The 25,792-nt window shown below is 38.3% G+C and overlaps 2 protein-coding genes and 3 long non-coding RNA genes across 5 annotated transcripts; 3 read left to right on the forward strand and 2 right to left on the reverse strand.

The window, feature by feature from the left end:
• The first annotated feature begins 3,729 nt into the window (after positions 1-3,729).
• Positions 3,730-5,564, forward strand: LOC149102017 (uncharacterized). The gene is made up of 3 exons (XR_016202551.1): positions 3,730-3,859; positions 4,746-4,877; positions 5,328-5,564. It is a non-coding gene; the product is annotated as an uncharacterized LOC149102017 (long non-coding RNA).
• A 3,680-nt stretch (positions 5,565-9,244) lies between these two features.
• Positions 9,245-12,208, forward strand: LOC149102018 (uncharacterized). Its single transcript, XR_016202537.1, has 3 exons — positions 9,245-9,348; positions 10,442-10,582; positions 11,953-12,208. It is a non-coding gene; the product is annotated as an uncharacterized LOC149102018 (long non-coding RNA).
• A 1,592-nt stretch (positions 12,209-13,800) lies between these two features.
• LOC149102019 (uncharacterized) lies at positions 13,801-15,132 on the reverse strand. The gene has a single exon (XM_089275272.1). It carries the CDS (start codon positions 15,130-15,132, stop codon positions 13,801-13,803), a length of 1,332 nt encoding a protein of 443 aa, XP_089131398.1.
• A 3,775-nt stretch (positions 15,133-18,907) lies between these two features.
• Positions 18,908-21,327, reverse strand: LOC110054010 (uncharacterized). The gene is made up of 4 exons (XM_020760342.2): positions 21,187-21,327; positions 20,279-20,518; positions 19,678-19,748; positions 18,908-19,116 (listed from the first exon to the last, which is right to left on the reverse strand). The coding sequence occupies exons 1-3, from the start codon at positions 21,239-21,241 to the stop codon at positions 19,711-19,713; spliced, it is 333 nt and encodes a 110-aa protein (XP_020616001.1). The 5' UTR covers positions 21,242-21,327; the 3' UTR covers positions 18,908-19,116; positions 19,678-19,710.
• Positions 21,328-23,304: 1,977 nt separating this feature from the next.
• Positions 23,305-24,086, forward strand: LOC149102020 (uncharacterized). The gene is made up of 2 exons (XR_016202313.1): positions 23,305-23,463; positions 23,856-24,086. It is a non-coding gene; the product is annotated as an uncharacterized LOC149102020 (long non-coding RNA).
• The last annotated feature ends 1,706 nt before the right edge of the window (positions 24,087-25,792 follow it).

Here is a 25,792-nt window from a genome sequence, read left to right on the forward strand (position 1 = left end):
GTTGTGTAAATAGTGCTATTTAATTTACATTTCAACCTATTGATAATATGATTAAAACCTTATAACCCCAGAAGTGGCAGCACTCCATTTGATCAGGGGAACACGATTCCAATTTCTCTTTACTAATAAGAGGTTTTAGAGATTTACGTGTCCGGCTTTGATGCATGTAGGATATTAATGTATAATTTTGCTGTAAATTATCTCCTTGATATGCCAACTAAAAAATATCTTGGGCTCAGCTGACAAATGCACATATGCATCATAACCATTGAAAGCATTTTGTTGGATAGTGCAGGCAAAATACATGTAAATATTATAACTTACCGTTACTTTTAGCTTACTTATTAATTTAGGCATAATTTAATAATAGCATAATTGCTAATTAATGGCACCCAGACACAGTTCCTGTACTCCACAGTCTCAGTCGAGAAAAAAAGAACAAATCACTCGGACACATTATTGAAACTAAATAATAAAATTATAATTGGAATCCTATGCAAGTATTTATGATCAGCAACAAAATATTATCTTTACCGTTTATGCAAGAGTGATTTTGTTTATACTTGTAGTTTTAGAGATTGTGCAAACCCTTCAAGCAGGAAGACAGTCCCCATGATAATTATAAAAGTGAAGATTGCTAACTTTATTAAATCCATTTTGAAATCACTGGTTATCCTTGCAATCTGATTGGCTCTCAATGGTGCGATTTATTCACGAATCGCACTAGTTTTTGCTCTAAATCGCATCTTTTTCTCAGCCATTGAGAATGGGACAGTAAAACAGAACAACCAATCAGATTTCAATATTAGTTTAGGGTAAATAATAAAATTTCAGGAAAATGAGAGACAAAAAGCCATTGTGTGGAGAATTTAGCAACTATTATTGCCAAAACTTTGTTGTTCTTGCTTTTTTTTTTCCAAAAAAATTGACGAATGTAATTAATTACAGTTTCTAAATGACGATTATCAGCTCCTTCAGGCTGAACACCTACTTTAATGGAAGTTTCCAACTTTCAGTGTCCATTTTGACGAATATTTTGCTCAAAATCCGTATGATACCGAGTCCAGTAAAACATAAACAAACGAAAACCACACAACAACAAATTCAGGGCCATCTCAAGAAGGTAGATGTTTCCAGGTTTCCGGTAGTTTCAAACGAAGCAACAAAAGAGCTCAACTCTGTCGCTGTGAATAAACATAGTCAAAATGCGCCCCGCGCCACCAAACAGTGAATGAATGAACGTCTTACGAAGCTGGTGCTAGTCCCACCATCTTGGAAATATCTTGAAACAAATGGCGCCGCAAGAACATGACAAGGTCCTGAGTATTGGGTCCTTCACCGAGGTCACAAAAAGAAACGGAGATGATAACGAGCTGGACTCCCTTAAAATCATGCCATTAAACGGTATGAAAGAAAAAAAAGTACCATCCACTGGGCATCGTGCACTCGAGTTTCACAACTCAAAAGAAATCCATCGCAGAATTACTTCAAATTCCTTCAAATTCAAATTCAAATTCCTTCTCCAAAGACAATGAAAAGTCTCAGCCTCAACCACAGAAGAAAGAAAGACCTTCCATCATTGATTCAGGCGACGAGAATTGAACTTTTATACCTGAAGTAGACTATTTTCGTTCTCACTTCAAAACCGCTTGTTTCTTTGTCATGCTCGGATGAGTTTTCGTCACATGACATCGTTTTGCATACTAACTGAGACGTAAAGGCGTTTCCGGTTCCGCTTTTTTTTTTTAACAAACCGGCTACTGGAAATATAAATCAAAAATCTAAAAATTAAGGCGATAAAATTGTGCGATTTCAAAATGGATCTAATAAAGTGGCAATTGAACTTCGTGTCGTGCAATTTTGGTCTGAAATCATACTTGTGATTTCAAATCGAATTCGCGCTGCGCGCTCGTTCGATTTTGAAATCACGCGTATGATTTCAGACCAAATTGCACTCCACTCAGTTCAATTACCATTATGTATCTTTGGTGATAAAGTTAGAAAACAGAATTTCAAACTTTTCACATGTGTATACTATTTTCAATTGGTATTATTTGCCAGATTACATTTGGTAGAGATTTAGGATTTAAGTATATTGTATACATATTGAGAATGGAAGACAGCTGATTTTAACCACAGTGAATAGTAAAACATTTAAATTAAGAATCAAAACTCCGAGTCATTGACAAATTTCGGTAGACTGGTTTTAGAACTGTAGCACTGAAGTTTAAAGCTTTTTAGGGTAGTTTAAAAGAAAGCTGTAAACATTTGATTTACTTTATTTAGTCCAGTTCCCTGACATTTTAGTTTGTTAGTTTTTTTTCTGAGTTCTGGTAACCATTAATTAGTGCACCTGATATCTCCTTGTAACTTATCTAACACATTTCTGATGGGTAAAATAACTTTGCTGTTGTTGTTGTTGTTGTTGGTAAGGAAAGTGCGGGTTATTTTAGGGCTGTTTAAAAAACATTGAATTTTGCGCATAGGTAACTGCAAATATTGGGTATTGAAGTTAAACTATTTTCGGTAATGTCACACTGAAAATAGATCTAGATATCAGTTAACGTAATGCGTTTTCTTCGCGTCGCTCGATGTTTTAATCCATCCCTTATCTGGAATTCGTGTACAAAATTGTTTCGATCGTTTTGGGACATTTACATTTTAAAGTCACTGCACTTTTTACTTTCAAAAGTGTAAGAATGAAACGGTTATCACCACGAATTTTGATAATGGGGTCATGTTTTGGATTGGTTGATAATATTGAGCTTCTTTTGTAGCTATGTCTTTGTGATTACATGGAAAATTAGGTGACTAAAATTAAGCTTGGAGGTCTAAATGCCCGATTGTGCCCTCAATCTACAAAGTGATATTTTCCCTGGCTATATTTGTCTTCTTAGCCCGGTCCTGAATTGCAGATCTGGACTTCTTCTTTGTGGATTCTCCCAAAGTACCCAACGAAGTTATATCAGAAATGTTTTTGACCGTAATTGATTCCAAACTCTGGAGAGCGATAAAATAAAAAAAAAAAAACACGAAAATTACATGGGACAAATTAAAACTTAGATTAACTTTTCAGCCCTCGTGAGTGTTTTGTGGACAAGCCAGGCATACGATATAGAAATATTGGCATTTTTGAAACAAATAAAAACAACAGACCTGCATTGTAATTTTGGAGAATAAATGTACAAGGAGAATAAGTAGAGTTTTATGGCACCGGCGTTGCCTTTTTTTTGTTGTTGTTACTGAACTCCATAGGTATTCTTTCACGGCTCCAGAATAGGGAAGGACAATACTAGAAAGTTATTTTTCTTTTAATTCCCAGTAAATCTATCCAGTTTATACAGAGATAATTAGGACATACTTAAATTTACATACCACTTTAATTCTCTACTGGAGGAAAATTTTATCATTAAGGCTTCTGCTGCCGTTATGTCTTGTTAAAGTTACTTTCCACGCATAACTTGCCTCTAATCTGAGGTGACTGAAGCATTTGAAGATTTTCGAAAGTCGTCACATGAGATATTTCTCTAGCTGGCCAGTACTCAAGAGATGAGCACCACTTTAACTTAAGGAGTTTCTTAGTTTGTGCAAGTACGTATACAAATGTAAGTAGCGGAAACATCTATCCAAGCAAGCCTATATAGCTTAGAGGCTATAAATCATGTAAAACAAAATATCTCTCCGTCCAAGCCAATACAACCTAGTGAACACATAAATACGCAGCATCCAGTGTGTCCTATCCATAGTCCACAGTTCTCTTTGTGCAGTTTTAGAAGCTGGAAACTCAACTGAACACCGTTCACCATGAGACTTTGGCTGGTCATTGCTGTCGTGTTTGTGATCATTCAGTGTCAGAAAGGTTAGTTCACGGTACTTTTAAGTTAAGCGTTTTTCTTAACCAGTCTTTTACGAATTGATAACAGACCTGTTCTAGCAGAGGGTAATTTAAAATAAGCCAGAGAAACTTGATCAAACTAAAGGCAAAGGACTACAGTTTTCCAGTTTGTCACTCGTACTACTTTACGATTATGACGGCAACATCTGATCGATGACCAAGGAAATGGTGTAGTTGAGCACAAGGCAAAAACTTAGGTCAAAATGATTGTTCAAAAACACTTGGTGCTCAAGGCGGAAAGCCTGTCTTCATTCACGCTGAAATAACAATAAGATTTGATCTGGTGTAAGGTGATTATTTCCTATGAGATAAGTGACACAAAATCATATCTTGAATAAAATTTAACTTAATTTCCTGATGAGGAAGATTTCATTACAAGCTAGTGCAGGATTGCCTGGAGAGTTTGAAGAGCCTTTCTTTTAGGATCAGGCGATCGTGTCACTATGTTGAAAAAAAAAAAAAGATGGGACGGCAAGTTGCTGTTCAAAAATATTGTGTGCAATATGGAACGAAATCTCATATGAAACTCGTCGCTCAAACTGCGATTTTTTTCGGAAGGAGGATATCCCATAGTGTATATTCGCATTAAAAATATTAATGACAACCAAACAGATATCTGCTGTGTGTTCCCTTCGTGGTAACGCGAACAACGTTTTCAATGGAATCAATTAGTCCTGAAAGCTGAAGCAGTCTGCTATTTTTAAACATTATAAGATCATCAGTATCTTTTCCAAGATAGAGAACTTTGTGTAAAATAGCGCTAGCTGAATTGATATTTTGTGTCGTACCAGAAAACATAATCTCAGCTATTGACCAGGGCTATATTTTACTCTATCGTCTTTATTTTTAGTGCTTAGCTGTGGCGGAGGTGGTGGAAGTGGCGGTGACGGCGGCGAAGGTGGAGGTGGTGGTGGTGGGGCAGGCGGTGGTGGTGGCGGTGGAGGAGGGGGTTCTGGTGGCGCCGGCGGCAGTCGTAGCCTTGGTAAGTAGTTTTCTTGTATGTTCTCCTTTTTAAGTCGAGCAAAACGGAAAATAGCTCCCCAAGGAGGAAACAATAATATGGAATGACCTATAACATCCACAGATGAGAAAAGCTAACATAGCTTCTAAGAAAATCATTTGTAAGAATTCAATGTTTGGAAGACTTTCAACGGCAGGTAATATGTTGAAGTTATCTGTCTTAAAAATAATACATTCTTCTCGTTTTTTCTCAAATATAAATTGATCCCTTATTCTCGTCTTCCGGATAAGAACAAAACGATAAGTGTGCTAAAAACTGATTGTGCACGTTCATGTCTTACTTTCATTCAAGAATGGGGACTTTTTGTATTCCAAACTATGTTATGTGTTTTTTCCAAGGTTGTACTGAGATAGATTAACTTAGCTCTTGATGAGGGCCTTCAATTTAAACTGTATTTTGTATATTTTCTAGGGCCAACCATCCCTGAAGGTTTAGTGCCAACAACTGAAGCAGGTAGCGGTTCTGGTGACGATGACAAATGAGGACTGAACAGGATTGAAATATCAAGCCCTTACTGCCTTTATTCGAACAAATAATCAGTAACGTTACATGAATTGCCGATATGGAGTTCAGTTTTATGTAATAGTCGTAGTCGTAGACTTGAAAGTAATGTAAAACGCAAAGGTAATAAAAGTTACACGAACATGATCGGCTTGCTTGTCACAGCACATGTCCTTGCTCTATGCCTGAAACAACACACGTCCCACGGTCTCTTAGGCAAACACTTCTCTAATGATGAAACGAGATCCCATGAACAGCTTTGCACTTTATGACATGTTAGTCTGTAGTAATTGAAGAGGCTTTCAGAATCAACTCACAAATTCATTGTCAGACCACTAATTGGATTGACTTATACACTAGTACTGAATCAAGTACAACAAAATTCTTGGGATAAAGCCCACATGAAAAAGAAGACACTGGTTCTCATTCTGTTCAGCCTAGACAATGAGAAAAATTTAAATTCTGGGTGTCTTACTCTCTTAGTAATGTGGAATTTAAGAGATCTTTTTCACGATAGAGCGTCTTCACATGAAGTCAGAACAGCCAATTTGGTGTTGGAAACAATAAAAGGGTGGCCATGTTAATATACCAAACCGATCCTGTGGCAGTTACTCTTTTCTTTTGTAAAGACTTTCTTTTGTTCCAATTAATTTGCGTGGTTGCTGGCTACTCGAGTTAGATCACTCTATAGCCTCCATGTTTGGTTTTACATAATAATCCAAATCAAGCACGTGACGTTTGTAATTAACAAATAAAGAAGCCTCGACTGTGCTCTGTTCTGTTGTAAAGCACGCAGGAAGCGGTAGAGCATGAAAGAAGTGTAGGGGAAAACACGAGACGTAGTCGAGTGTTTTTCCCTACTTCTTGAGTGCTCTACCGCTTCCTAAGTGCTTTACAACAGAACAGAGCACAGTCGAGGCTTCTTTATTTGTTTTATGATAAAGAATCAGATAATTTCCCCACGCATTCGGCTGAATTTTCAAACCAAACTTTATTTTCCAAACGAGCAAAAGTGGCGTCAGCCGTGCACTGTTCTCTGATAAAGCACGCTAAAATAAGCCAATCACAATCCTTGTTAGAATTGTTCAAATAATTTGATTGGCTAACGAAGCGACAGCTGTCAATCACAAACTGGACTTCAGCTAAGCTTTCAGTTTCGAGAAGTTTGAGCGACTTTCGAGAGAAGAACGATGCCTTCAAAGTTCGCTTTTAAGTTAATTTTTAAATACGGATCTCAAGGCAGGTAAAGGTTTATAGTCCAGAGGAATCCGGCCGTATTGTGGCCCATGAAAACGAACACTTTTCCAGTGGAAATTACGAAACGCGGAGCTCAAAGCTTGTGGATGAAAATGCGAAATGCCGGGTTGAATTTGAAAGGAGCTACAGTTATTTACGGCTTGTAGCCGCATGCAGCAAGATTGTCCGAACTAGCGTAAAAGTTAGAAAGACTTAACGGCTCCCACTGGTTCTACTTCGAGCACAGAAGAGAATATCAGAACAAGTTTTGCACTGACCACTCGTCGGTTTGCTTCGCTGAGATGACCGGAGAACGAGCGTTACTACACTGCATGTAAGTGTTGTTTGAGCAAATGAGCATTTTTAATTGTAAATTTACAAAAATAAAGCTTCTCATCATAAACAGAGCCAGTTCAATTGTTTTCTGTCGTTGTTTTACTTCTTAGTATAATTTCTGCCTTCGTAACAAAATTAATGTCTTTATCGAAGCACTGTTTAGGTTGAGAATTTGTGTATTTCGCTACAGCTGTACATGTTTTGTCGGCGGGAATCTAGCAAAACTTGTTATTTTAGTACAGTTTTAACACTACTGTTGCTAACAATGGTCTCTGTGAGCCATATTTACTGCAGAAAAATAGCTCGCTTCCAGTGCGTTTGTCTGAGTCACACGGGATGTTTAATTTGGGTCAAATTTGTCAAAATTCCGAAGCAAAAATTTGGAAGCCAACTTACCGTCATCAACCCGTGCTCTGTTCTCTGATAAAGCACGCTGTTTCAGCCAATCAGAGCGCGCGTTATATGAAAACTTTATTATAAAGCAAATTCAAAAATATAGTTTGCTCCTGGTTTAACATAGTCCTGCCATTGGTTCACTAATTTATCAAAACAATCTTCTAAATTTTTGGCCATTTTAATTCATTTCGAGTTAAAACTAAACGTCTTTCGTAGTTATCAAGTCAAGATGTAAGCGAGCTTTTCGAAAGTATCTATAATAGTGTAGATTTGTCTATTTTCCATTATTTGGCTCTGAAAAAAAAAAATTTTGTTCAAATTATTCTCTACTGCAAGGAAGCGCTTTTCCGAGAGCTGTCCTCTGCGCGATATTTACTACTGCACATCACATGGCTTATTTGTATCATAACATGACAAACATGATCATACTAACATACTTCAAGGTAAGTTTTGGACGATTGAGGCAAACGGAGGATATTGTCTTTGTCTCTGGAATTTGTTTCGCAAAGGGAGATGGAGATGCTTAAACACATGCACTGTTTTCAAACGTTCACATTTTGAAATCAGAATATCTTTTTCCCTTAAATTCCAAAAGTGTAAGAATTAAATGGTTATCACAAGAAATTGTGCACTTATTGATAAAGGAAATTTTCTGGTTGTTTCATAAGGTCGTCACTATTTGGATGTTGAAAAAATTATAATAATTTTATAAAATTCAGGTGCGTTTGCAGTATTTCTTTCTTACTTGGAAAATTGGGTTTCGTAGATTTAACTAATTGAAAACAATCTCTTGATTGTGGCCTTGAATTCATATACTCAATAAAACTTGTCTTGGCTATATTTGCCTTTTTAGTCGGGCCTTGAAATCCCGATCTCCACTCGACGTTATCGGTTTCTCTATGGATTCTCTCAAAACACCCAATCAAGCTATATCAGGATTACTTTTGACCTTAATCAAAGTCAAACTCTGGAATGAAACATCAAAGGACTTGAATTAATTTTTTTTTTCACGAGTGTTTTTCGGCTTTTGCACAAACGGGCCAAGCATAATATTGCCAGAATATTGTCATCTTGAGAATAAATAGAAACAACAATTCTGCTTGGATTGTAGTTATGGAGAATAAATGTACAAGAATAATATATAGCATTTTACGGCACGGGTAACCTTGTGCGCTTTAATGTTCCTCGATTCCATAGCAATTCTTTCATGGTTTTATATAGGGTAGGCAAGATAGCACAATACTTGAATTTTTTTTGAACAAATTACATCTATCTCCCGTTTATACAAATATAATAAGGAAATGATAAAATTTACACACCACTTCAAGTCTATATCGGAGGTAAATTTAGCCGAACTAAACTTATCATTAAGGCTAAGGATGCTGCCGTATATCATGTTAAAACTGCTTTCCGGGACCTCTAATCTCACGTAAAAAGCATTTGACGATTTTCGAAAATCGTCACATGAGAGATTCGCCTGCCGGCCATTGTTCAAGAGATGTCTATCACTTCGACTGAAGGAGTTTCTAAGTTTATGCATATCAGAGTGATAAAATGCGTATACAAATACAGAGGTTGTGTTTGTCACTGTTTGATTGTGATGGTCAGGCAAAAGCCGTCATTATCTAGACCTTAAGACTAGGTCATTCCCCCGTCAACTGTAACGTTTTTGTACATGGAAAATGACCTATCTATAAAAGACAAAAGCTAGAAATAGGATTAGAATTACCCAAGGAAGCCTATATCACTTGCAGGCTATATATAATAAAGTCAATAAACAAGCTCCCTGCGAGCTAATATAACTTAGCTAGTGAGCACATAAATACGCAGCTCCAGTGTGCTCTTTCCACAGTCCACGGTTCTTTTCATGCTGTTGCTGACAAGATAAAATCACAAACACTGTTCACCATGAGACTTTGGCTCGTCATTGCTGTCGTGTTGGTAATATTTCAGTGTCAGAGAGGTTAGTTGTAGTGGCTTTTAAGTTTAGTGTTTGTTTTTTTTTAAACTGACATTTAAATAAGTGTTAGACTGACGAATTGTTAATACTTCTTTTCTACCAAACCCTAGTTCGAAATGAACCAAAGAAACTCGAGAAAACTAAAGACAAAGGAATAGACCTTTTTGAGGCGATTTGTCTCTCGCAGCAGTCTGATGAAAAGCAGACTGGTACAATGTCCGGTGAAAATGATCACCTGCGCTCACCTGTGATCATCTTTGTACTCAAGGCGGAAAGCCTTCCTTCATTCACGTTGAAATAAGAACGAGATTCGATATTAGTTGGTTATTTCCTATGAGATGAGTGACACAAAAAGCGTATTTTCAATAAACTTTCCTCAAATTCTCGATACGGAAGATTTCATTACAAGCAAGTACAGGATTGTCTGGGGAGTTTGAAAGATTCAGAAAGTTCAGGCTTGTCTTTTTGGATTAGGCAATCGCGGCACTCATTTGATAAATAATAAACTGGTATGCCAAGCAACTGATAGAAAACAAATTTTTGTACCAAGGGACAAAATCTCCTGTGAAACTTAGCACTCAACGCTTTGTTGTATTGCAAGAGGGAAAGTCCTTCTCAGTCCGGCAGTGAAAACTAAAAAGAAATCCACTTGGTGTTTCTTGCGTAGTAACCCGAAAAGAATATTTTCACTTGAATCATCTATACTCGAGGCTGAAGGTAGCTGCTTTATAAAATATTACAATAACGCTATTGCCTTTTTGAAGAGTGTGGGAATTTGTGCAAAAGAAACGTACATGATTCAAGTATAGCACCGAAGAGATAATCTCAGCTTTAGACCAGGGCTTTTTGATTGCATCGTCTTTTTTTAGTGCTATACGGTGGTGGCGTGGTAACGCGAAAACAAAAAAGTGGAATCAATTAGTCTTCAAAGCTTAAAGAAGCTGCCATTTTTAAACACTAAGATAACCAGTATCTTTTCGAGATAAGGAAATTTCTGTAAAGTAACCTTAGCTGAATTAAGTTTTTGCGTCGTACCAGAACAGATAATCTCAGCTCTCGACCAGGGCTTTATTTATTCTATCGTCTTAATATTTAGTGCTTAGCTGTGGCGGAGGTAATGGTAGTGGCGGCGACGGCGGCGTAGGTGGAGGTGGAGGTGGTGGTGAAGGCGGTGGTGGCGGTGGTGGCGGCGAAGGGGGAAGTGGCGGTGCCGGTGGCAAGAGACCCCGAGTAGTTGGTGAGTAGTTGCTTCGCAATTATTTATTCAGTCTTAAGTAAGGCAAACTGAGCATAGTTTACTAGAGAGGAGGCCCGTCCCTTTCTTGCAATAGAACAGTCCAATATAAGAATATAAAAACCTAACAATAATTGTAAGAAAATCATTTGTAACAATGCAATAGTTAAAACACTTTTAACGGCAGGTAACTGTATTGAAGTGATATGCCTAAAAAATCATTTTTTTATTCGTTTTGCTCTTAAAATACCAATCGCTTCCTTTATAACTCATCTTCCTAATAAAAACGATAAGGAACTGGTCATTACTTATCGCCTGGCCGGGGGGGGGGGGGGGAGGATTTATGGGGGATCATTGGATTTTTAGGATTACAAAAGGGGGTTCAGTCATAACTGAGAGACCAAAAGGGGGGTCCACCAAGTCTGTGCCCATACAGACTTGGTAGACGGCAATTTGGCGCTCTAAAAAGTAACTTTGGGACGGTTACTTCTTGGTATGACATCTGATATCAATCACAGGGCAGCAGAATTCTATCGGCTCTATAAAGTCGAATGTAGCCCCCTGTTCCCGTTATTAAAATTTGTACACATATAACAATAAATTAAGACTTACAGATTGAGACGTTTCAAGAAGAAACTAGTATTTAAAAAGGTTAAACAGCGCTACTTGCTACATCTAATTTTATGATCATAAGCGACTCATTCTCGGCAACACTTTGCCTCCCAAAATGCATGACATCGCATCTTTGGCAACCTACAATTTCCAAATTTTCTTGGGGGAACATACGCCCGCAACCCCCTGGGTTGGCTGGCCCCTTCGGGCAAATTAGGCCTCGCTTTAATTGATGCCGCCTGTTATACTTTATTGAACGCCTGTGAAAAGTCCTGGCCAGAACCCTGATCAGATATCGGGAAGACACGGATCAAAGACTGCACTATGGCGGCCTCATTAATCTGTAAGTCAGCATAATAGTTAAAAATATTACATTCAAATGACCGTTAAAAGCACTAAATATTTATGTCGAAAGGTAAGTATGTGTGCGAAGACATTGAGGGGCTATCACGAAATTTATCAATAACTATGAGGGGGACACTTCAATAATAATAATAAAAAAAACATTTAAAGGGGTATCAGCTAAATGTTACTGTCTTTCGCCGAAAATGCTCCGCCATCCCCCAGGAGATAAATAATGACCGGTCCCTAAATATATTTAAAACTGATTGTGTATCGTTCAGGTTTTACCTTTATTCAAGAATGGAAATTTTGATTACTCCTAGCTGAGTTTTTAGATTTTTCAATACCATCCCAATAAAGGTAATCTCAGCCCAGGATAAGGGACTTTTTTCATTTTATTTTATTTTATTTTATTTTAGTGCCATCGATCCCTGACGGTACAGTGCCAACCATTCCTGAAGGTTTAGTGCCATCCATCCCTGAAGGAAATGGCAGCGACGCTGACGATGACGATGACAAATGATGTCTCAACAAGATTAAAAATCATGCCCCTACTGCATTTTTTTTGGGGGGAATTAAGCAATGCATGTGCACGATGTTAAATTTTATATAATAATCGCAGTGGAAGACTTTTTAAAGTAATGTAAAACAGCAATAAAAGTTACACGAACATGATCGGTCTGTTGTCCTAGGTCATTTTGAGCTGAACTTCAAATTGGAGTTGCAGCAACTGCAATAGGTATATTGACGAAGAATCCGCAAAGAACGGAAAGTGCGAGATTATTTGTAAAATGGGGTTGACGGGCCTACACGACACATTACGTTTGTAGTAGTCCTATAAACACAAAGTAAGAAATCGGCCTCTCAACATCTGCACGCGCTTCGATATGGACGTTTTTTGGAAGGTTTGTTGGTCCCATCTTTTGATTTTCTTCCGTTGTGTTTTCTATGAAAAACGAACGGCTGATAACGGGAAAGGAAAAGTGAATTTTTGGTCCATGTCTGCTTCCCCCGCGCTCATGTATTAGCAACTCCTTTTATTTTCCGAGGAAAGGTAGATAAAAATTGAAAAGGTGCAATGATTGTCGTCGTTCGGTCATACTGAAAAGATTGCACTAGTCCAAAAAATTAATGGGTGGCTTTTTAATTATCAATATTGAAATGAGAAAATCTTGCCAAATCTAATGATCGGCGCGCGCGGGGTGGGGGATTTGCCTTCCGCCCCTGGTAATTGGCCCAGGGGTACTGTATCACAGAACATTACAAAAGAGTCTTTCGAGCAATTCAAACAAAGAGCGGTGAACACAATGTACTCAATACGGATTGAAACTATCAACAATTTAATCGGATCAATGAATGCACGGCTAAATGATGTAATAAGAACTAAAGGAAATCGTACTAGATATTGACTTGTACTGTATGTTTTCATAGCGAGACTGCCAGCCATGTATATGTAATTAAGGTAAATTGATTTCATTTGTTACAAGCAGTTAATACTCTATTTTATCAATGTATTTCAGATAATAAAGGGTTAGATACCCGCTACAAAGAACTGACTGTTAAATGCTATTAGCACCGTAAAAAATACTTGTACTTCAGTTAAAATGCAAAATAAATTAATTAAGTGAAAACCCACTGAAATGTTTACAGTAATCAGTTTATCGCGATTTCACGAGACACAACAACTTCCGGTTTACACGTAGTTTAGATCACGCACGATTAACCACGACGGTTAACCATTTGAAAGTCCCGTTTTGCTTCTTAAAATTCGGTCTTCTTCCCAATTGGCGCAAGTTACAAAAATTTCTTACTTCAGATACCATTTTAAATGCGGGATAGAAGCAATTTGGTGGCAAAATAGTAGGGTTTAGACCTTACAATATGGTTAACCGTCTATCGGAGACAATAGCTTAACCATTAACTACCCTTATATTTCAATTGAACGGTTAACCAAATAAACCTTCTCGCAAAGTTCTGTTTTACATTTTCTTGACCCAAATCAATGTTAAATATTTTATTATAATTCCATAAAAGGGGAAACAGTTATAAATGAAATGCCCCGAAGCGATTTGGAGCCATTTTTTTTTTTACAAAAATGGTTAATCGTGGTCAGTGGTTAATCGTGGCGGTTAATTGTCGCGGATAACCAGTGAGTCCGATTAAGCGGACAACGCATCTCGCTTTATACACGTCCTGGCACTAGAGGGAATTGAAAAGGAAGAAAAAAATTGCCAATATGGTCCTGCTTAGTTAGCAGCAACACTTCCTTAACGTCCACAGATAAACTCTGCGAAGCAGCGAGGGCATGGCAAAATATCTACCTGCTCGCTAGATGGAATTTGTGCGTTGAAACTGACAACCTTCCATCGAACTTGCATCATCTCAGTTTCGCGAGAATCAGCTACCCCTCCACGAACATAGACGAGCTCATCTTTACCAGTGCAAAAAATAGGAACGTCCTTTTTGAACACAATGTCCTCCGCATAGTGAGATTTAGGGGCGGGCAAGTGAACAGTTTGTCCCTCCAGAAGCAATAAGAGGTCGTGCCAAGGGATTATTTTCTCCGACCAGCGAAAGTCATTGAGAAAGATCACTTCACAATCTTGAGCTCCTACCCAGGCAAAACTTGTTGTTGCGGGGTTGCTGAAGGTATGAAAAATTGAATTTAGTGGATTAAGGATGAATGTCTTCCCACAATTTGCAGGCCCTTTAAGCAAGATGTTGCGATATTTCCCACGACCTTTGACGAGAAGATTTCTGACGGCTTCTGTGAAATCAGCCTCTGGGATAGAATTTCTTTGAAGGATATCTTTGGCAATAGTAAGCCACTTCTTGTTACAAGTGAAGACACACTCTTCTCGTAGAAATTCCTGAAGTATTTCCATTCGTGTCTTCTGGTTTCTCTCTAATTTAGCTGGAGCCTCTTCCATTTCCCATCCGACCCGTAGAGCCTCTTCTACTGCTTTGTAGCCGCGGTTGGCGATAAACTCGGCCAAATCAGTTTTGCCTTCTTTCTTCTGCTGATTAGCAAGGGACAGCAATTCTAGCCTACTCTTAATTCCTTTTTGCACTGCCACTTGGGAAACTTCATAAATCGTTAGCCGGGGCTGCCGTGCTCGTTTACTCTTTTTCCCGCGTTTTTCATTTCCTCCCATTTCTGCGATGCGTGCTTGGCTGGCCTCTTGTGTTTGTGGCGCATTTTTCAGGTCGGGGTGAGATTCTGATTCCAGGTACTCTTTGTCATCTTTTGTCGTATACTTCCAAGCCGAGAAGTAGTTAGCGTGACTGCTAGAGAAATTTAGTTTCAGGCCATGCTTTTTGTCCGCATAATTCCGCACCGTCAGCCATCTCCGATTTCGATCAAGTTTAACGGCCATGTGATAGTGAATTTCACCATTCTGATGACGTTCCTGACTGCACACCCATTGTAAAACTTTAGTTTTGCTCGTGGGATCAGCATTTTGGAAAGAATCAAGCACTACCACAGCAAATGATTCACGCGATGCAATAATTTCAACGTTCGCCTTACTGTAAGTAATCAGGTAAACACTCCTCATTTTTCTACCATTCAAACGCGGCTGGCGTTCTGCACTTTCCATTTCAAAAGAAGATGACTCTTGCTAAATAATTAAACTCTCAGGTAACAAATAACTACGCCAGGTAGCAAATGACTACGCATTTAGCATAACAGTCCGTATGAACGGTTACACAAACGTTATAACGACCCAAAATACGACTTCTTAGTTATATATTTATGCGTACGCCTCAGGAAACAAGGGAGTTCAAACGATAACATCCTCTAGGATTACGATTGGAGGATTTCGATCCATTTTGTTGGTTTCTTTTTTTTCGGTGTGCGTTACTAGTACGCGCAAGACGGTACAACTCCCTTCTTCTCTAAGCCTCTATAGCAGGTTGTGTGACATTCTTTAAATTTTTTTTTCAGACAATCCCGGACAAAAAAGTTGGGACAGCAAGCGAGTTCTCCCCTCCCCCCACTTACAATGTTGATAATCGGGTGATTTTTTCCCTTTTTGTTGGAAAAAACGCGATATTTTCCAACATTGATTAGGGGGGATGGGGGATACGTGATCTAGCTCAAGTGTCCCAACTACTTTTGGCCGGGATTGTAGATAACCCATATAAGGGAGTATCTCCCTCCCGGGTAATTTGTCACGTTACAACTTGTGTGACATTTTGACGAAGCCGGTGCAGCTTTCGTTGTATAAACGGCCCGATAAACGGATCCCGAAGTTTATTTTATGCGCTGTGCAAGATACTAAAAGACAAGCATCGAGCATAAAACAGAAGTAAAGCCCATCATTCATCGCAAAACATAGTTCCATTCAAGCGTGTCGTGTTCATTCAGGTTCATTTCGCAGCGATACGTTGTTGTTGTTTTTCAAATTCGGCCATATAGCCATCAAGCTCCCATTAGTCTTGGCAGTAGTGCAGGATTCAGTTGCCATTAAACGGTAGATGAAAACTTACGATTTTCTTGTTCTCCTAGTGCTACCTCTGCGGCAGAATTTATTGAAGGGTCAGGACGACGGCCAAGGTTAATTTGTGCAGACCGGCGCCATTATTTACTTTTGGAGTCTCGCAAGTCTTGAGAATTGATCAACTTTAACGTAACCTTCTCCTCAAAACTGGATCTAGAGTGTACACAAGTATTAAAGGAAGCTATTTGCCACTACTCAGAAGGTCAACAAACGAACCTGAACGGAAGAAGATGTATTTTCACCGGGTGCTAGGGGTTATACAAATGAGCTTTGACACGAGCGATGGCTATGTAAACACACTGACTGTGGCAGATTTTAATCTGTTCCCGCGTGCAATCCAAGGAGATGCCCGCCGGTTTGAACTTATAGAACGATTTATTAAGGTATGAAATTTACTGTGATGTGCTTTTTAGGCTTCATTTAGACCCAACTTTTGAGATTTCCCCGTCAAATTTGGCTGAATTTTAGTAGGTGATCAAGGGCCTCGGAGTAGGGTGTCTTCCAGCCTCGCTGGTAAGCTTAGAATTTTTTGAAAAGTTTCCATATTTCGTCAGTCAAAGTAATGAATGTACCTTAAAATTCGTATGAAAACGAAATTGCGTGAACTGCATTTTAGGCGACGTAGCACGCTTCACAAAATCGGTGAATTTTACCTTTCTGATCACGGTCGGAAACCCCAGTTCGGCCAAAATTCAATTTTGGCTCGTAGCAAAGCAAAAATAAGGAGTTGGAAAAGAATAGATTGCTTTTTTATATATATGTGTCAAATCCTTTTCACTGACAAAAAATGAAGGAAAGTTATTTTTGGTCCCGAAGTCGAGTGGACCGCTTTTAGCGGGACTGCCACTTAAGGTTACCGTATACCTTCAGGGGTGTCTCGCGTCCAAGCGATGTAGCGCGTCCGGTTTAAGCTATAGATACCTAAACTCCTATATCAAATTAAAGCTTATAGAGCTGGCTATCAAACCATACTAAAAATTTTGAAAAAAAAGGAATTGCCGATTTTTTCACGGCCACTAAATGCAAGCGTCCTAATCACCTTTTGTAAGCTACAAGTCAAAGCGAATTTTGTTTTTCGCCAATTTATTTTTTCCCTCGGTTTCAGGACAAAAAGCGCTAAAAAAGCGTGTCTGCGTTTTTCCATATTCAATTGCAGTAAAAAGTTACAGAACATTTTCGAAATAGGATTCAAAAAAATGTGAAGTGATCGTACAAAAATCGCTCTCGGAGAAAAAATATTTCGAAATAAACAATTCGAAGACATGTTTTTGTTTTTTATATGTTAATCTAGCTACTGTCCAAATTTGAGGGCGAATAAACAAATTCCCTTTGAGTTGTAACTCTTTAAAGTGTCTGCTTCAGGCGAAAAAATTTATTCGAGAAAACAGCGCTAAGAAAAAGATCTTGCTTCGCAAACAAACTCCGCCCACAAACGCCTTCAACTGGGTTCTCAGATCACTGAGCCAATCAGCGCTTGGAAAATTTACTACCATTAACTCGCGGTGAAATTTACGCGTGAATCTCCAAAAAACCTTGCGTTTCGCAGTGCGCTCAAGGCAGCTGGGTTTTTCTTGAAGCTGGTTTGGCAAAAATGGGGAAGACGAAAAAGGATACGAACGCTAGAGTAGCTGGGCGACGAGAACAAACAAAAGAAAGCGCGGCAGAGCAAATGTGCATGGATAATATTCCAATGGATCTCAATGAGTTGGACGATTCATCGGTATCGAACTCAACAAAAGAGTCACTGTGAACATCGCTGTTATCGCTGTCGGGTTCCCAAATTTTACACAACCTTTCTCTTTTCTTGACTCGATCTTTTTGCCCGCTTGATACGTCCGTAGCTTCATCCGCGAGGCCAACTTTCGCTTCTTCACTCATTGATGTATTTTCATACATTCTTCGCTTTTTCGAACTGGTAAACGGAGTTTTCCGTGGTCCACGTTTACTTATAACTTAGTAGAATTACATCTAATACGAAAAATGCTTGGATTAACAATGCTGATTAACTGAGTAGCCAGCCAATTCGTGGTATCCATATCGGTAATATTCCCGCGAAAGTAGTCTCGGTTGATTGCATACACGTTATAGGGCTGTCAATCAAGAGGGAACTTTTACTTCCGGCCATAACATAAAACCTCCATTTCTCCGCTAATATTAGGTTTTTTTTTCAATTTTGTTTTCAGAAATTAGAGATTGCTCTTCGACCATTACTTTGAACCAAAAATCCAAATTTGAAGAAAATTGCCGATCTGAAGGTATACTGTAACCTTAATTGTATACAAGGACTCAGCTAGCTAGAGTGGGATGCTGTTGTCGGCAGAGGTCGACTGGAGAAGCTATACCAAGAGAATCGTAGAGAGCTATTGATAAACTTCGTTTAAAGTCAAATGAATCGAGAGGAGATTTCTTCGGAGACAGCGACGTTTACTGTGGGTTTGTGTGAGTGCTGACTGAGGTTTTGTAGCAGGGTTAAGTTAGTTTGATGATAGATTGTATTGTTTAGGAGTCACTCCTTGTAACTACGATTTTATTAATTGCGCATCGCTAAATAAATAAGATGGGTCCGTAGAAGAGTTTCGCAGTTAACTTTTTCTGTCGGTTGAGTAATACCATAACAATTATGATAATAGTTGTTCTTCTTTATACAGAAGGATTCTATTTTTGCATTGACATTTTAAATTGACCATCAACCTCGAATTAATGGCGTTATTCTTTTCTGCTTGTTTTTCGGATAAAACATCGAAAACACATAAGCATACACAGTTTTTTATTCAAAGGAGGCAAATGCACAAATAATAGGAACTTTGTTACGAAAAGTTTCCTTGCTATGAATTGTCCCGGAGCACGAGAAAATAGTAAGACTTCCAGTCACTTTTCAGCCAACATCGGTGTTTATTGGGTTTCATACAACCGGGCCAGGGTATGTTTTACATTACATTCCACTACAACTATTATATAAATTGAACTGAATAAAGGTAATTTGTGTAACCGAATTGATTATTTGTTAAAAGGATAGTCTTGATAGTGGGTATTTCTTTCCTGTTCAGTCATCATTTCCCATCAGAGCATAATCGGTAAAGCCTGAGAATGATAAACATCAAACATTAAAATTTAGATATACATTTTCTTAATGCTTGGTTTGATCTGATATATTGTTTTCTTTCCGCTTTTTTTGTGGAAATAGGGTACGGTTATTTTGTGTCAAATCGGATTTATAGATTTCGCTTTACTGGTATGAAATAGGGGTATCCAAAGCCGATTGTAAGAGAAGGTTAAACTAGTTGCTGACAAAAGTGGACGGAAAGGTACAAATGTGAAAGTAAAATACGGTATGTAAAACATTTCAGTCTGAAAGAGAGCGCAAGAGCTTTGAGAATCGGGGGTACAAAAACACCCAAATATGAAAGAGCGTAAGGTTCTTCTTTGATTTGAGAGGGTTTGCAGAGCAAGTTGGTATTTTTCATTTATATTCTGAAGACGTGAACCGGTTGGCCCATTCAATCTTACTTTCAATCGTTCGTTTAACTGTCAAAGTAGATGACGTTTTTTCTTAACGTAGGATCTATTCCATTACCAAAAAGGGTTTTTCTCTTTAGTGAGCTATTGTCGACTTGCGTGAATAAATAGCAAAAAATTACTTGCCTAAGCCTCTCTCCACCGCCATCACTGCCACCATCATCGATCGTCATCGTCACCACCTTCAGATTCAGGGGCTAGAAAAATTAGGAAGATACAAGGAAAAAAAAAAACCATATGAAGGACTGAGATTATTTTTTCTTGTACTTTGCTTAAGTAAATAAAATTCCGCTAGGATTAGTTTTTACAAATATATGAAAAAAAAAAAATGCTTGCAAACTTGTAATGTTTCATGATGGTAGCTATTTTCAGCATCGAGATCTGATTGACTCTGGTGAAAATATTCTTTGCGCGACGTTTGGTACAACAATTTTTAAATGAGAGTCTGTTCAAGTCTCAAAAAATCTGTGATATAAGCGGCTAATACGAAAAGAAAAGTGCAGTGCCCCTTCAAATTTCTTTCCGATATATCGTATTGTTTTGTAATGACAACTTTCTTTGAGAAAAAGTGGGTGCTTAACATTTCTGCGAAAAGACCTTTTTATATTATTTGGGTCAGATGTGCAGAGAGATCGACCCCTTCGATGGAGTGTGAGTTTGTGTCAAATGTGTCGTAAAAGCGTCTCGAATACTTATTGAACTGAAAAACTCCAAAGAAATTACTTACGAGAGTTATCAACAGGCGCAGTACGACAGCCAGGAGTACCTGGAGCACCAGCGCCGCCATCGCCGCCCCCACCGCCGCCACCGCCACCGCCGCCACCACAACCAGGAGCACCAGGTTCTCCGGGAACGCCACCACCGCCGCCACCTCCGCCTCCTCCACCACCACCAGGGCCACCGGCACCGCCGTCACCACCGCTGCCATCGCCATTACCTGGCCCCGGGAGAGGGCCACAGCCAAGCACTATGAAAATAAAACGATAGAATAAAAAGTGCCCGTTTGAAAGGCTGAAGTCATGCCTTTGGACGCTGAAAATACATGCCACTCAGTCAAGATGAAAACATCTCGACTCGGGAAATCAAGAATATGTGTTTGTTCCTACTCTAACTTGAATAAAGTAAATCACGTTTGAGTGTCATTTTCACACGAGATTTTGTGGTTTACGAAAAAGATTTTAAAACACGCGCTATTTTACCAAGCACTAAAAACGATACTGAAATCAAATTTATTATAAAATATGTTAACTTAAAAACAACAAAACGCGCAAATTAGCATCTAGAACTGATAAGTAGACATGAAAAATTCAGGATCAGTCTCGCAGTAAAGCAGCTTTCTCAATACGTTTTGAAATGATAGAAAAAATTCCGAAGTAAACGAACGAATTAGTGTTTTTAGAAACAACACCAGTTTAGGTTAGCCGCCTACTATGTTATACGATTTGCCATCAAAAAAGAATTGCTATGAGCAGCAAGTTTGAAGAATAATGGGGCCTAACTTCATTCTCGGTAGGCAATTATGAAGCGTTGTCCAATTTAAAAGGTGTATTATTATTTTGGTTAAAACAGTTGTGGAAGGCTGATGTTTTTCTCCTGGTCGTCTACTAAATCATTCTTTAAGTACTTTTAACTAACCTTCCTGACACTTCATAACTCCCAGCACTAAGGCTATGACAAGCAAAAGTCTCATGGTGGACGCTGTTTTAGTTCCTAGCTTGTAGTAGACGAAATTTGTTTGACCAAGCCACTGAGAATTCAGTATTTATGTCGTTTCTCAGTTATATTTGCTTGCTGGCAGAACTGCTTGTTATTTATAGCCTTTTTCCTTTATAGAAGCGTGTATGGTTGCTAAGTGTTCCATGACTGAGCACTTTTTTTCTTGATTCCACAAATAAATTCGCCTTCCATGTACCGAGCAATCTAGAAACAGTTTTTGCTTCAGCAGCGCTCGTCTTTTAAACTATCCATCTCAAAATGTCAGGCAGATAAAATATTTCAACGAATTTGCAGAGATTGGATTATTTTTTAATTATAGTAATATGTTATTATTTAGAGGCAAAACAGTGGAGAAAATTACAATAAAATAAACATCTGTTTCATAGTAATGAGAGCAGATTAGCTAAATTTAACTGCAATATAAAAATATAGAGGTGGTGTGTAAATTGTAGTGTGAAGTGATATATTTCTGTAAACCTGCTCGATATACATATTGATATCCACGAAAGCCACCCACTCTTCAAAACACTTACATCTAATAGCTAGGACATAATCGTATTCTCAGTATTGGGCTGGAACTACAGCTTGCACCGGCTCATGCGGGGGATTAAAAAGAGGTTAATGTCATTTGTATTTGAAAAGACTCCTCGTGTTAGCTTCAGTTGCAAGCTAGTTGCACTCGAGTATCGAAAAATCGAAAATCGTCTATTGTCGAAAATATTGTTATGACGTCCCGGGCACTATTATGCAAAGTAGGATAGGATAAAGAACAACAACAACAACGACAATAACCACAACAACAAGCTTTATTTCTCCATTCAGGTGATATTACAATATTAGTGCGTAAATTATTTAAAAGAGCTGCAGAAAGGGGTGACTTCCTGAAATAGCTAGAGTGTTCAAGACACTTCGTTTTAATTAAGTAGATATTGGAAGTAAATTATGAGAGTCACTGTCAAGTAAAAGCTGCTAAAAATGCATGCGTACATAAAAATTGCAAATACGTAAATACACGGGCTGTATATTGTTCTTCAAGTAATTTTCCATCGTCTCATTCGGAAATAAATTTTATGTGTTAGGAGTTAGTGTGTTCTGAGGATTACTAGACGCTCTCAATCCCTTAGCATCAGATATGAAAAATATTTATTCAGGCAAATAGTACTAACAAATCGAAATCGTATCAGTGTATAAAGTAAGAAATAATAATATAAAGTAGTTATATTAGTATTGCAAGTACATGAAATAAAGAAGCTGTTTTAGTATCGTAAATAATGTGAAGCAGCTGTGTTAGAACCTTTAGAGTAAAAATTCTAATTAGCAATTAGAATATGGAAAACAGGACTACAAAGTTAATGCGAGCATTCAATTCTTCTCTCCTTTGTCACCTCTTCGTAGAACGGATACCATGTTGGATAGCGGCAAATTGGTGTCACCCAACCCGTCTTTTCGCATCACTGCCAAATAGGATTCGCTGACCCCTGACTTTCCTCGACAATCTCGTTCATCAGTTTATACGCCGATAATGGAAGAATGCATATTGATATCTACGAAAGCCACCCACTCTTCAAAACACTTACATCTAATAGCTAGGACATATTTGTATTCTCAGTATTGGGTTGCAACTACAGCTTGCAATGGAGGCTCATGCTGGGGTATATCATTAAAAAGAGATAAATAATGTCATTTGCGTTTGAAAACACTCCTTGCATTAATCTCAGTTGCAAGCTAGGTCCACTTCAGTACCAAGGAATCGAAAATCGTCTATTGTCGAAAATACTGTTATGACGTCCCGGGCCCTATTATGATTCATATTAAAACAATAAAGACATCCAAAAAGATATCGCTGGGTGTTCCTGCGTGGTAACTCGAAAAATTTTTTTCAGTGGAATCAATTAGTCCTCGAAGCTGAAGTGAAGGAATCTGTCATTTTTAAACATAATAAGATCATCAATATTTTTCCAAAGTAGGGAAGTTTGTGTAAAATGAACCCAGCTAAATTGACCTTTTGTGTCGTACCAGAACCGACAATCTCAGTTTTTGACCAAGGCTTTCTTTTATTGCATCGTCTTTATTTTTTAGTGCTAAGCTGTGGTGGCGGCGACGGCGACACTGGTGGAGGTGGTGGTGGTGGGGAAGGCGGTGGTGGCGGTGTTGGAGGCGGAGGAGATGGCGGCGCCGGCGGCAGTCGTAGCCTTGGTAAGTAGTTTTCTTGTATGTTCTCCGTTTTAAGTAAAGTTAAACGGAAAATAGCTCCCTAAGGAGGAAACAATAATATGTAATGACTTATAACATCCACATTAAGAGAAAAGCTAACATAGCTTCGAAGAAAATAATTTGTAAGTTATCTGTCTTAAAAGTAATGCATTCCTGTCGTTTTTCTTCAAATACAAATTGATCCCTTATTCTCGTCTTCCCGATGAAAACGAAACGATAAGTGTGTTAAAAGCTGATTGTTTACCGTTAATGCTCACTTTTATTGAAGAATGAGGAATTCAAACTAAGTTTTGAGTTTTTTCAATGTTGCACTAAAATAGATAAACTTAGCCCTTGATAAGGGTCTTTTAAACTGTGTTTTCTTTGTTTTCTAGGGGCAACCATTCCTGAAGGAACAAGTGAAGCAGATGGCGGTGACGGAGACGATGACAAATGAGGACCAACGTTGAACAAGATTGAAAAATCAAGCCACTACTACCTTTCTCTTAATAAATAATCAATGAAGCTACATTCCGATTGTTGAGTTCAATTTTATGCAATAATTGTACTGGTAAACTTACAAAGTAATGTAAAAACGAAAGGCAATAAAATTTACACAAACATAACCGGTCTGCTTTTCATAGCAAATGTTCTTGTTCTGCGCCTGACACAACACGCGTCGAATCAACTCTGAGATAAACACTTCACTAATGATGAAACAAGATCCCGTGAACAGCTTTGCTCTTTATAACATTTTAGTCTGCAATAATTCGAGAGGCTTTCAGAATCCACGCACAAATTCATTTTGAGGCCACCAATTGGATTAATTGGATTGATTTACACACTGAATCAAGTACAACACAATTCTTGGAATAAAGTCCGCATGAAACTGACCAAGAGATTGGACAGGGTCGGATCCAGAATTTTTCTTAGGAGGGGGTGCACCACCAAGGAATGGCGTAACTTAGTATTTTTTTTGGCAGAATACCTGCCGCATGTCATCTCATTGGGGGATGCGTACCCCCTGCACCCTCTGCCTAGTTCCGCGACTGCTAGAGCTCTTCTTTTAAGTGTGGTTTCCTGGTCTCTACTGTTTACGGTGAAGGTAGTACCATGAGGCAAAACACTTTTCAGGTTATATCAGAAAGAGAACAAAATGGTATTCCTTTTATAGAAAGTAGATTTTTCAATTAATTTATCGACAAATCGACAGCCTAGACAACGAGGAAAATTTAAATTCTGGGTTTCTAACTGTCCGGGCAATGTGGAAAATACTGGACCTTATTTCACGATAAAGCGTCATCACTTGGCATGAGAGCAACCATTTTGGTGTTGAACAATAAAACGGCGGCCATGTTAATATACCAAACCAATCCTGTACTGGTTGAACTCTTTTGTTCCAATAAATTTGCGTGGTTGCTGGCCACTCGAGTTAAATCCCTCTATAGCCATCATGTTTGGTTTTACATGATAATTCAAATTAAGCACGTGATGTTTGTAAAGCAAATTTTAACATACAGTTTGCTGCTAGTTTAACATAGCCCTGGTTGACGCCCTATGCTCCCTATTAGAAGCGAAGATGGCCTAATCTAATGTAATGTAACAAAGCCCTGCCTTTGATTTGGTAGTAGTAGTAGCAGTAATCTTTAATGATGATACCAACATCACAGTAGAGTGGTTTACAGAAGGGCCCTCAGTTGGTTTGGTATTTTAACAAAAAAGTATTTGAAATTTTCCGCCATTTTAATTCATTTCGAGCTAAAACTAAGCGTTATTTGTAATTATTAAGTCAAGATGTAGGCTAGCTTTTCTAAAGTATCTATAATTATGGAATTTATCTACTTTTTTATTTGCCGCTCAAAAACTGATTTTGTACAAATTGTTCTCTATTGCAACGAAGCGCTTTTCCGAGAACTTTCCTCTGTCCGATGTTTGCCACTGCACATCACATGCCAAATTCGAATTATAATAGCAAAACGTGATCATAATGATATAGTTCAAGATAACTTTTGGACGATTGTGGCAAATGGAAGAAATTTTCTTTGTCTCTAGAATTTTGTTCGCGAAGGGCGATGGGGATCCTTAAAGAAAGGAGCCATCTCTTTTAGTCTTCAAAATTTCTGCAACCAGTTGATAACAAACGCAGTGCGAGATGAGAAATCACGATAGGCTCGGTCTGAACAAGGATTTGAAAAAAAATGCTTAAATCTTCAGTAAGTTACTCAGGGCTATAAAATCTTATTTCTGTAGGAACTTTGTTATAGAAAGTGTTCTTGCTATGAATTGTCTCGGAGCATGAGAAAAAATAAGAGCTACAGTAACTTTTAGCTTT

Source organism: Orbicella faveolata, unplaced genomic scaffold (assembly GCF_042242905.1).
Source record: "Orbicella faveolata isolate gen_17 unplaced genomic scaffold, um_ofav_v1 contig_36, whole genome shotgun sequence".
Lineage (NCBI taxonomy): Eukaryota > Metazoa > Cnidaria > Anthozoa > Scleractinia > Merulinidae > Orbicella > Orbicella faveolata.

Excerpts from the sequence above, each read along its gene's own strand:
- LOC149102019 (XM_089275272.1), bottom strand. The coding sequence starts at position 15,132 with ATGGAAAGTGCAGAACGCCAGCCGCGTTTGAATGGTAGAAAAATGAGG.
- LOC110054010 (XM_020760342.2), bottom strand. The coding sequence starts at position 21,241 with ATGAGACTTTTGCTTGTCATAGCCTTAGTGCTGGGAGTTATGAAGTGT. Across the intron at positions 20,519-21,186 it reads AGTTATGAAGTGTCAGGAAG|TGCTTGGCTGTGGCCCTCTC; the intron begins GTTAGTTAAAAG and ends TTATTTTCATAG. Across the intron at positions 19,749-20,278 it reads TGCGCCTGTTGATAACTCTC|CCCCTGAATCTGAAGGTGGT; the intron begins GTAAGTAATTTC and ends TAATTTTTCTAG.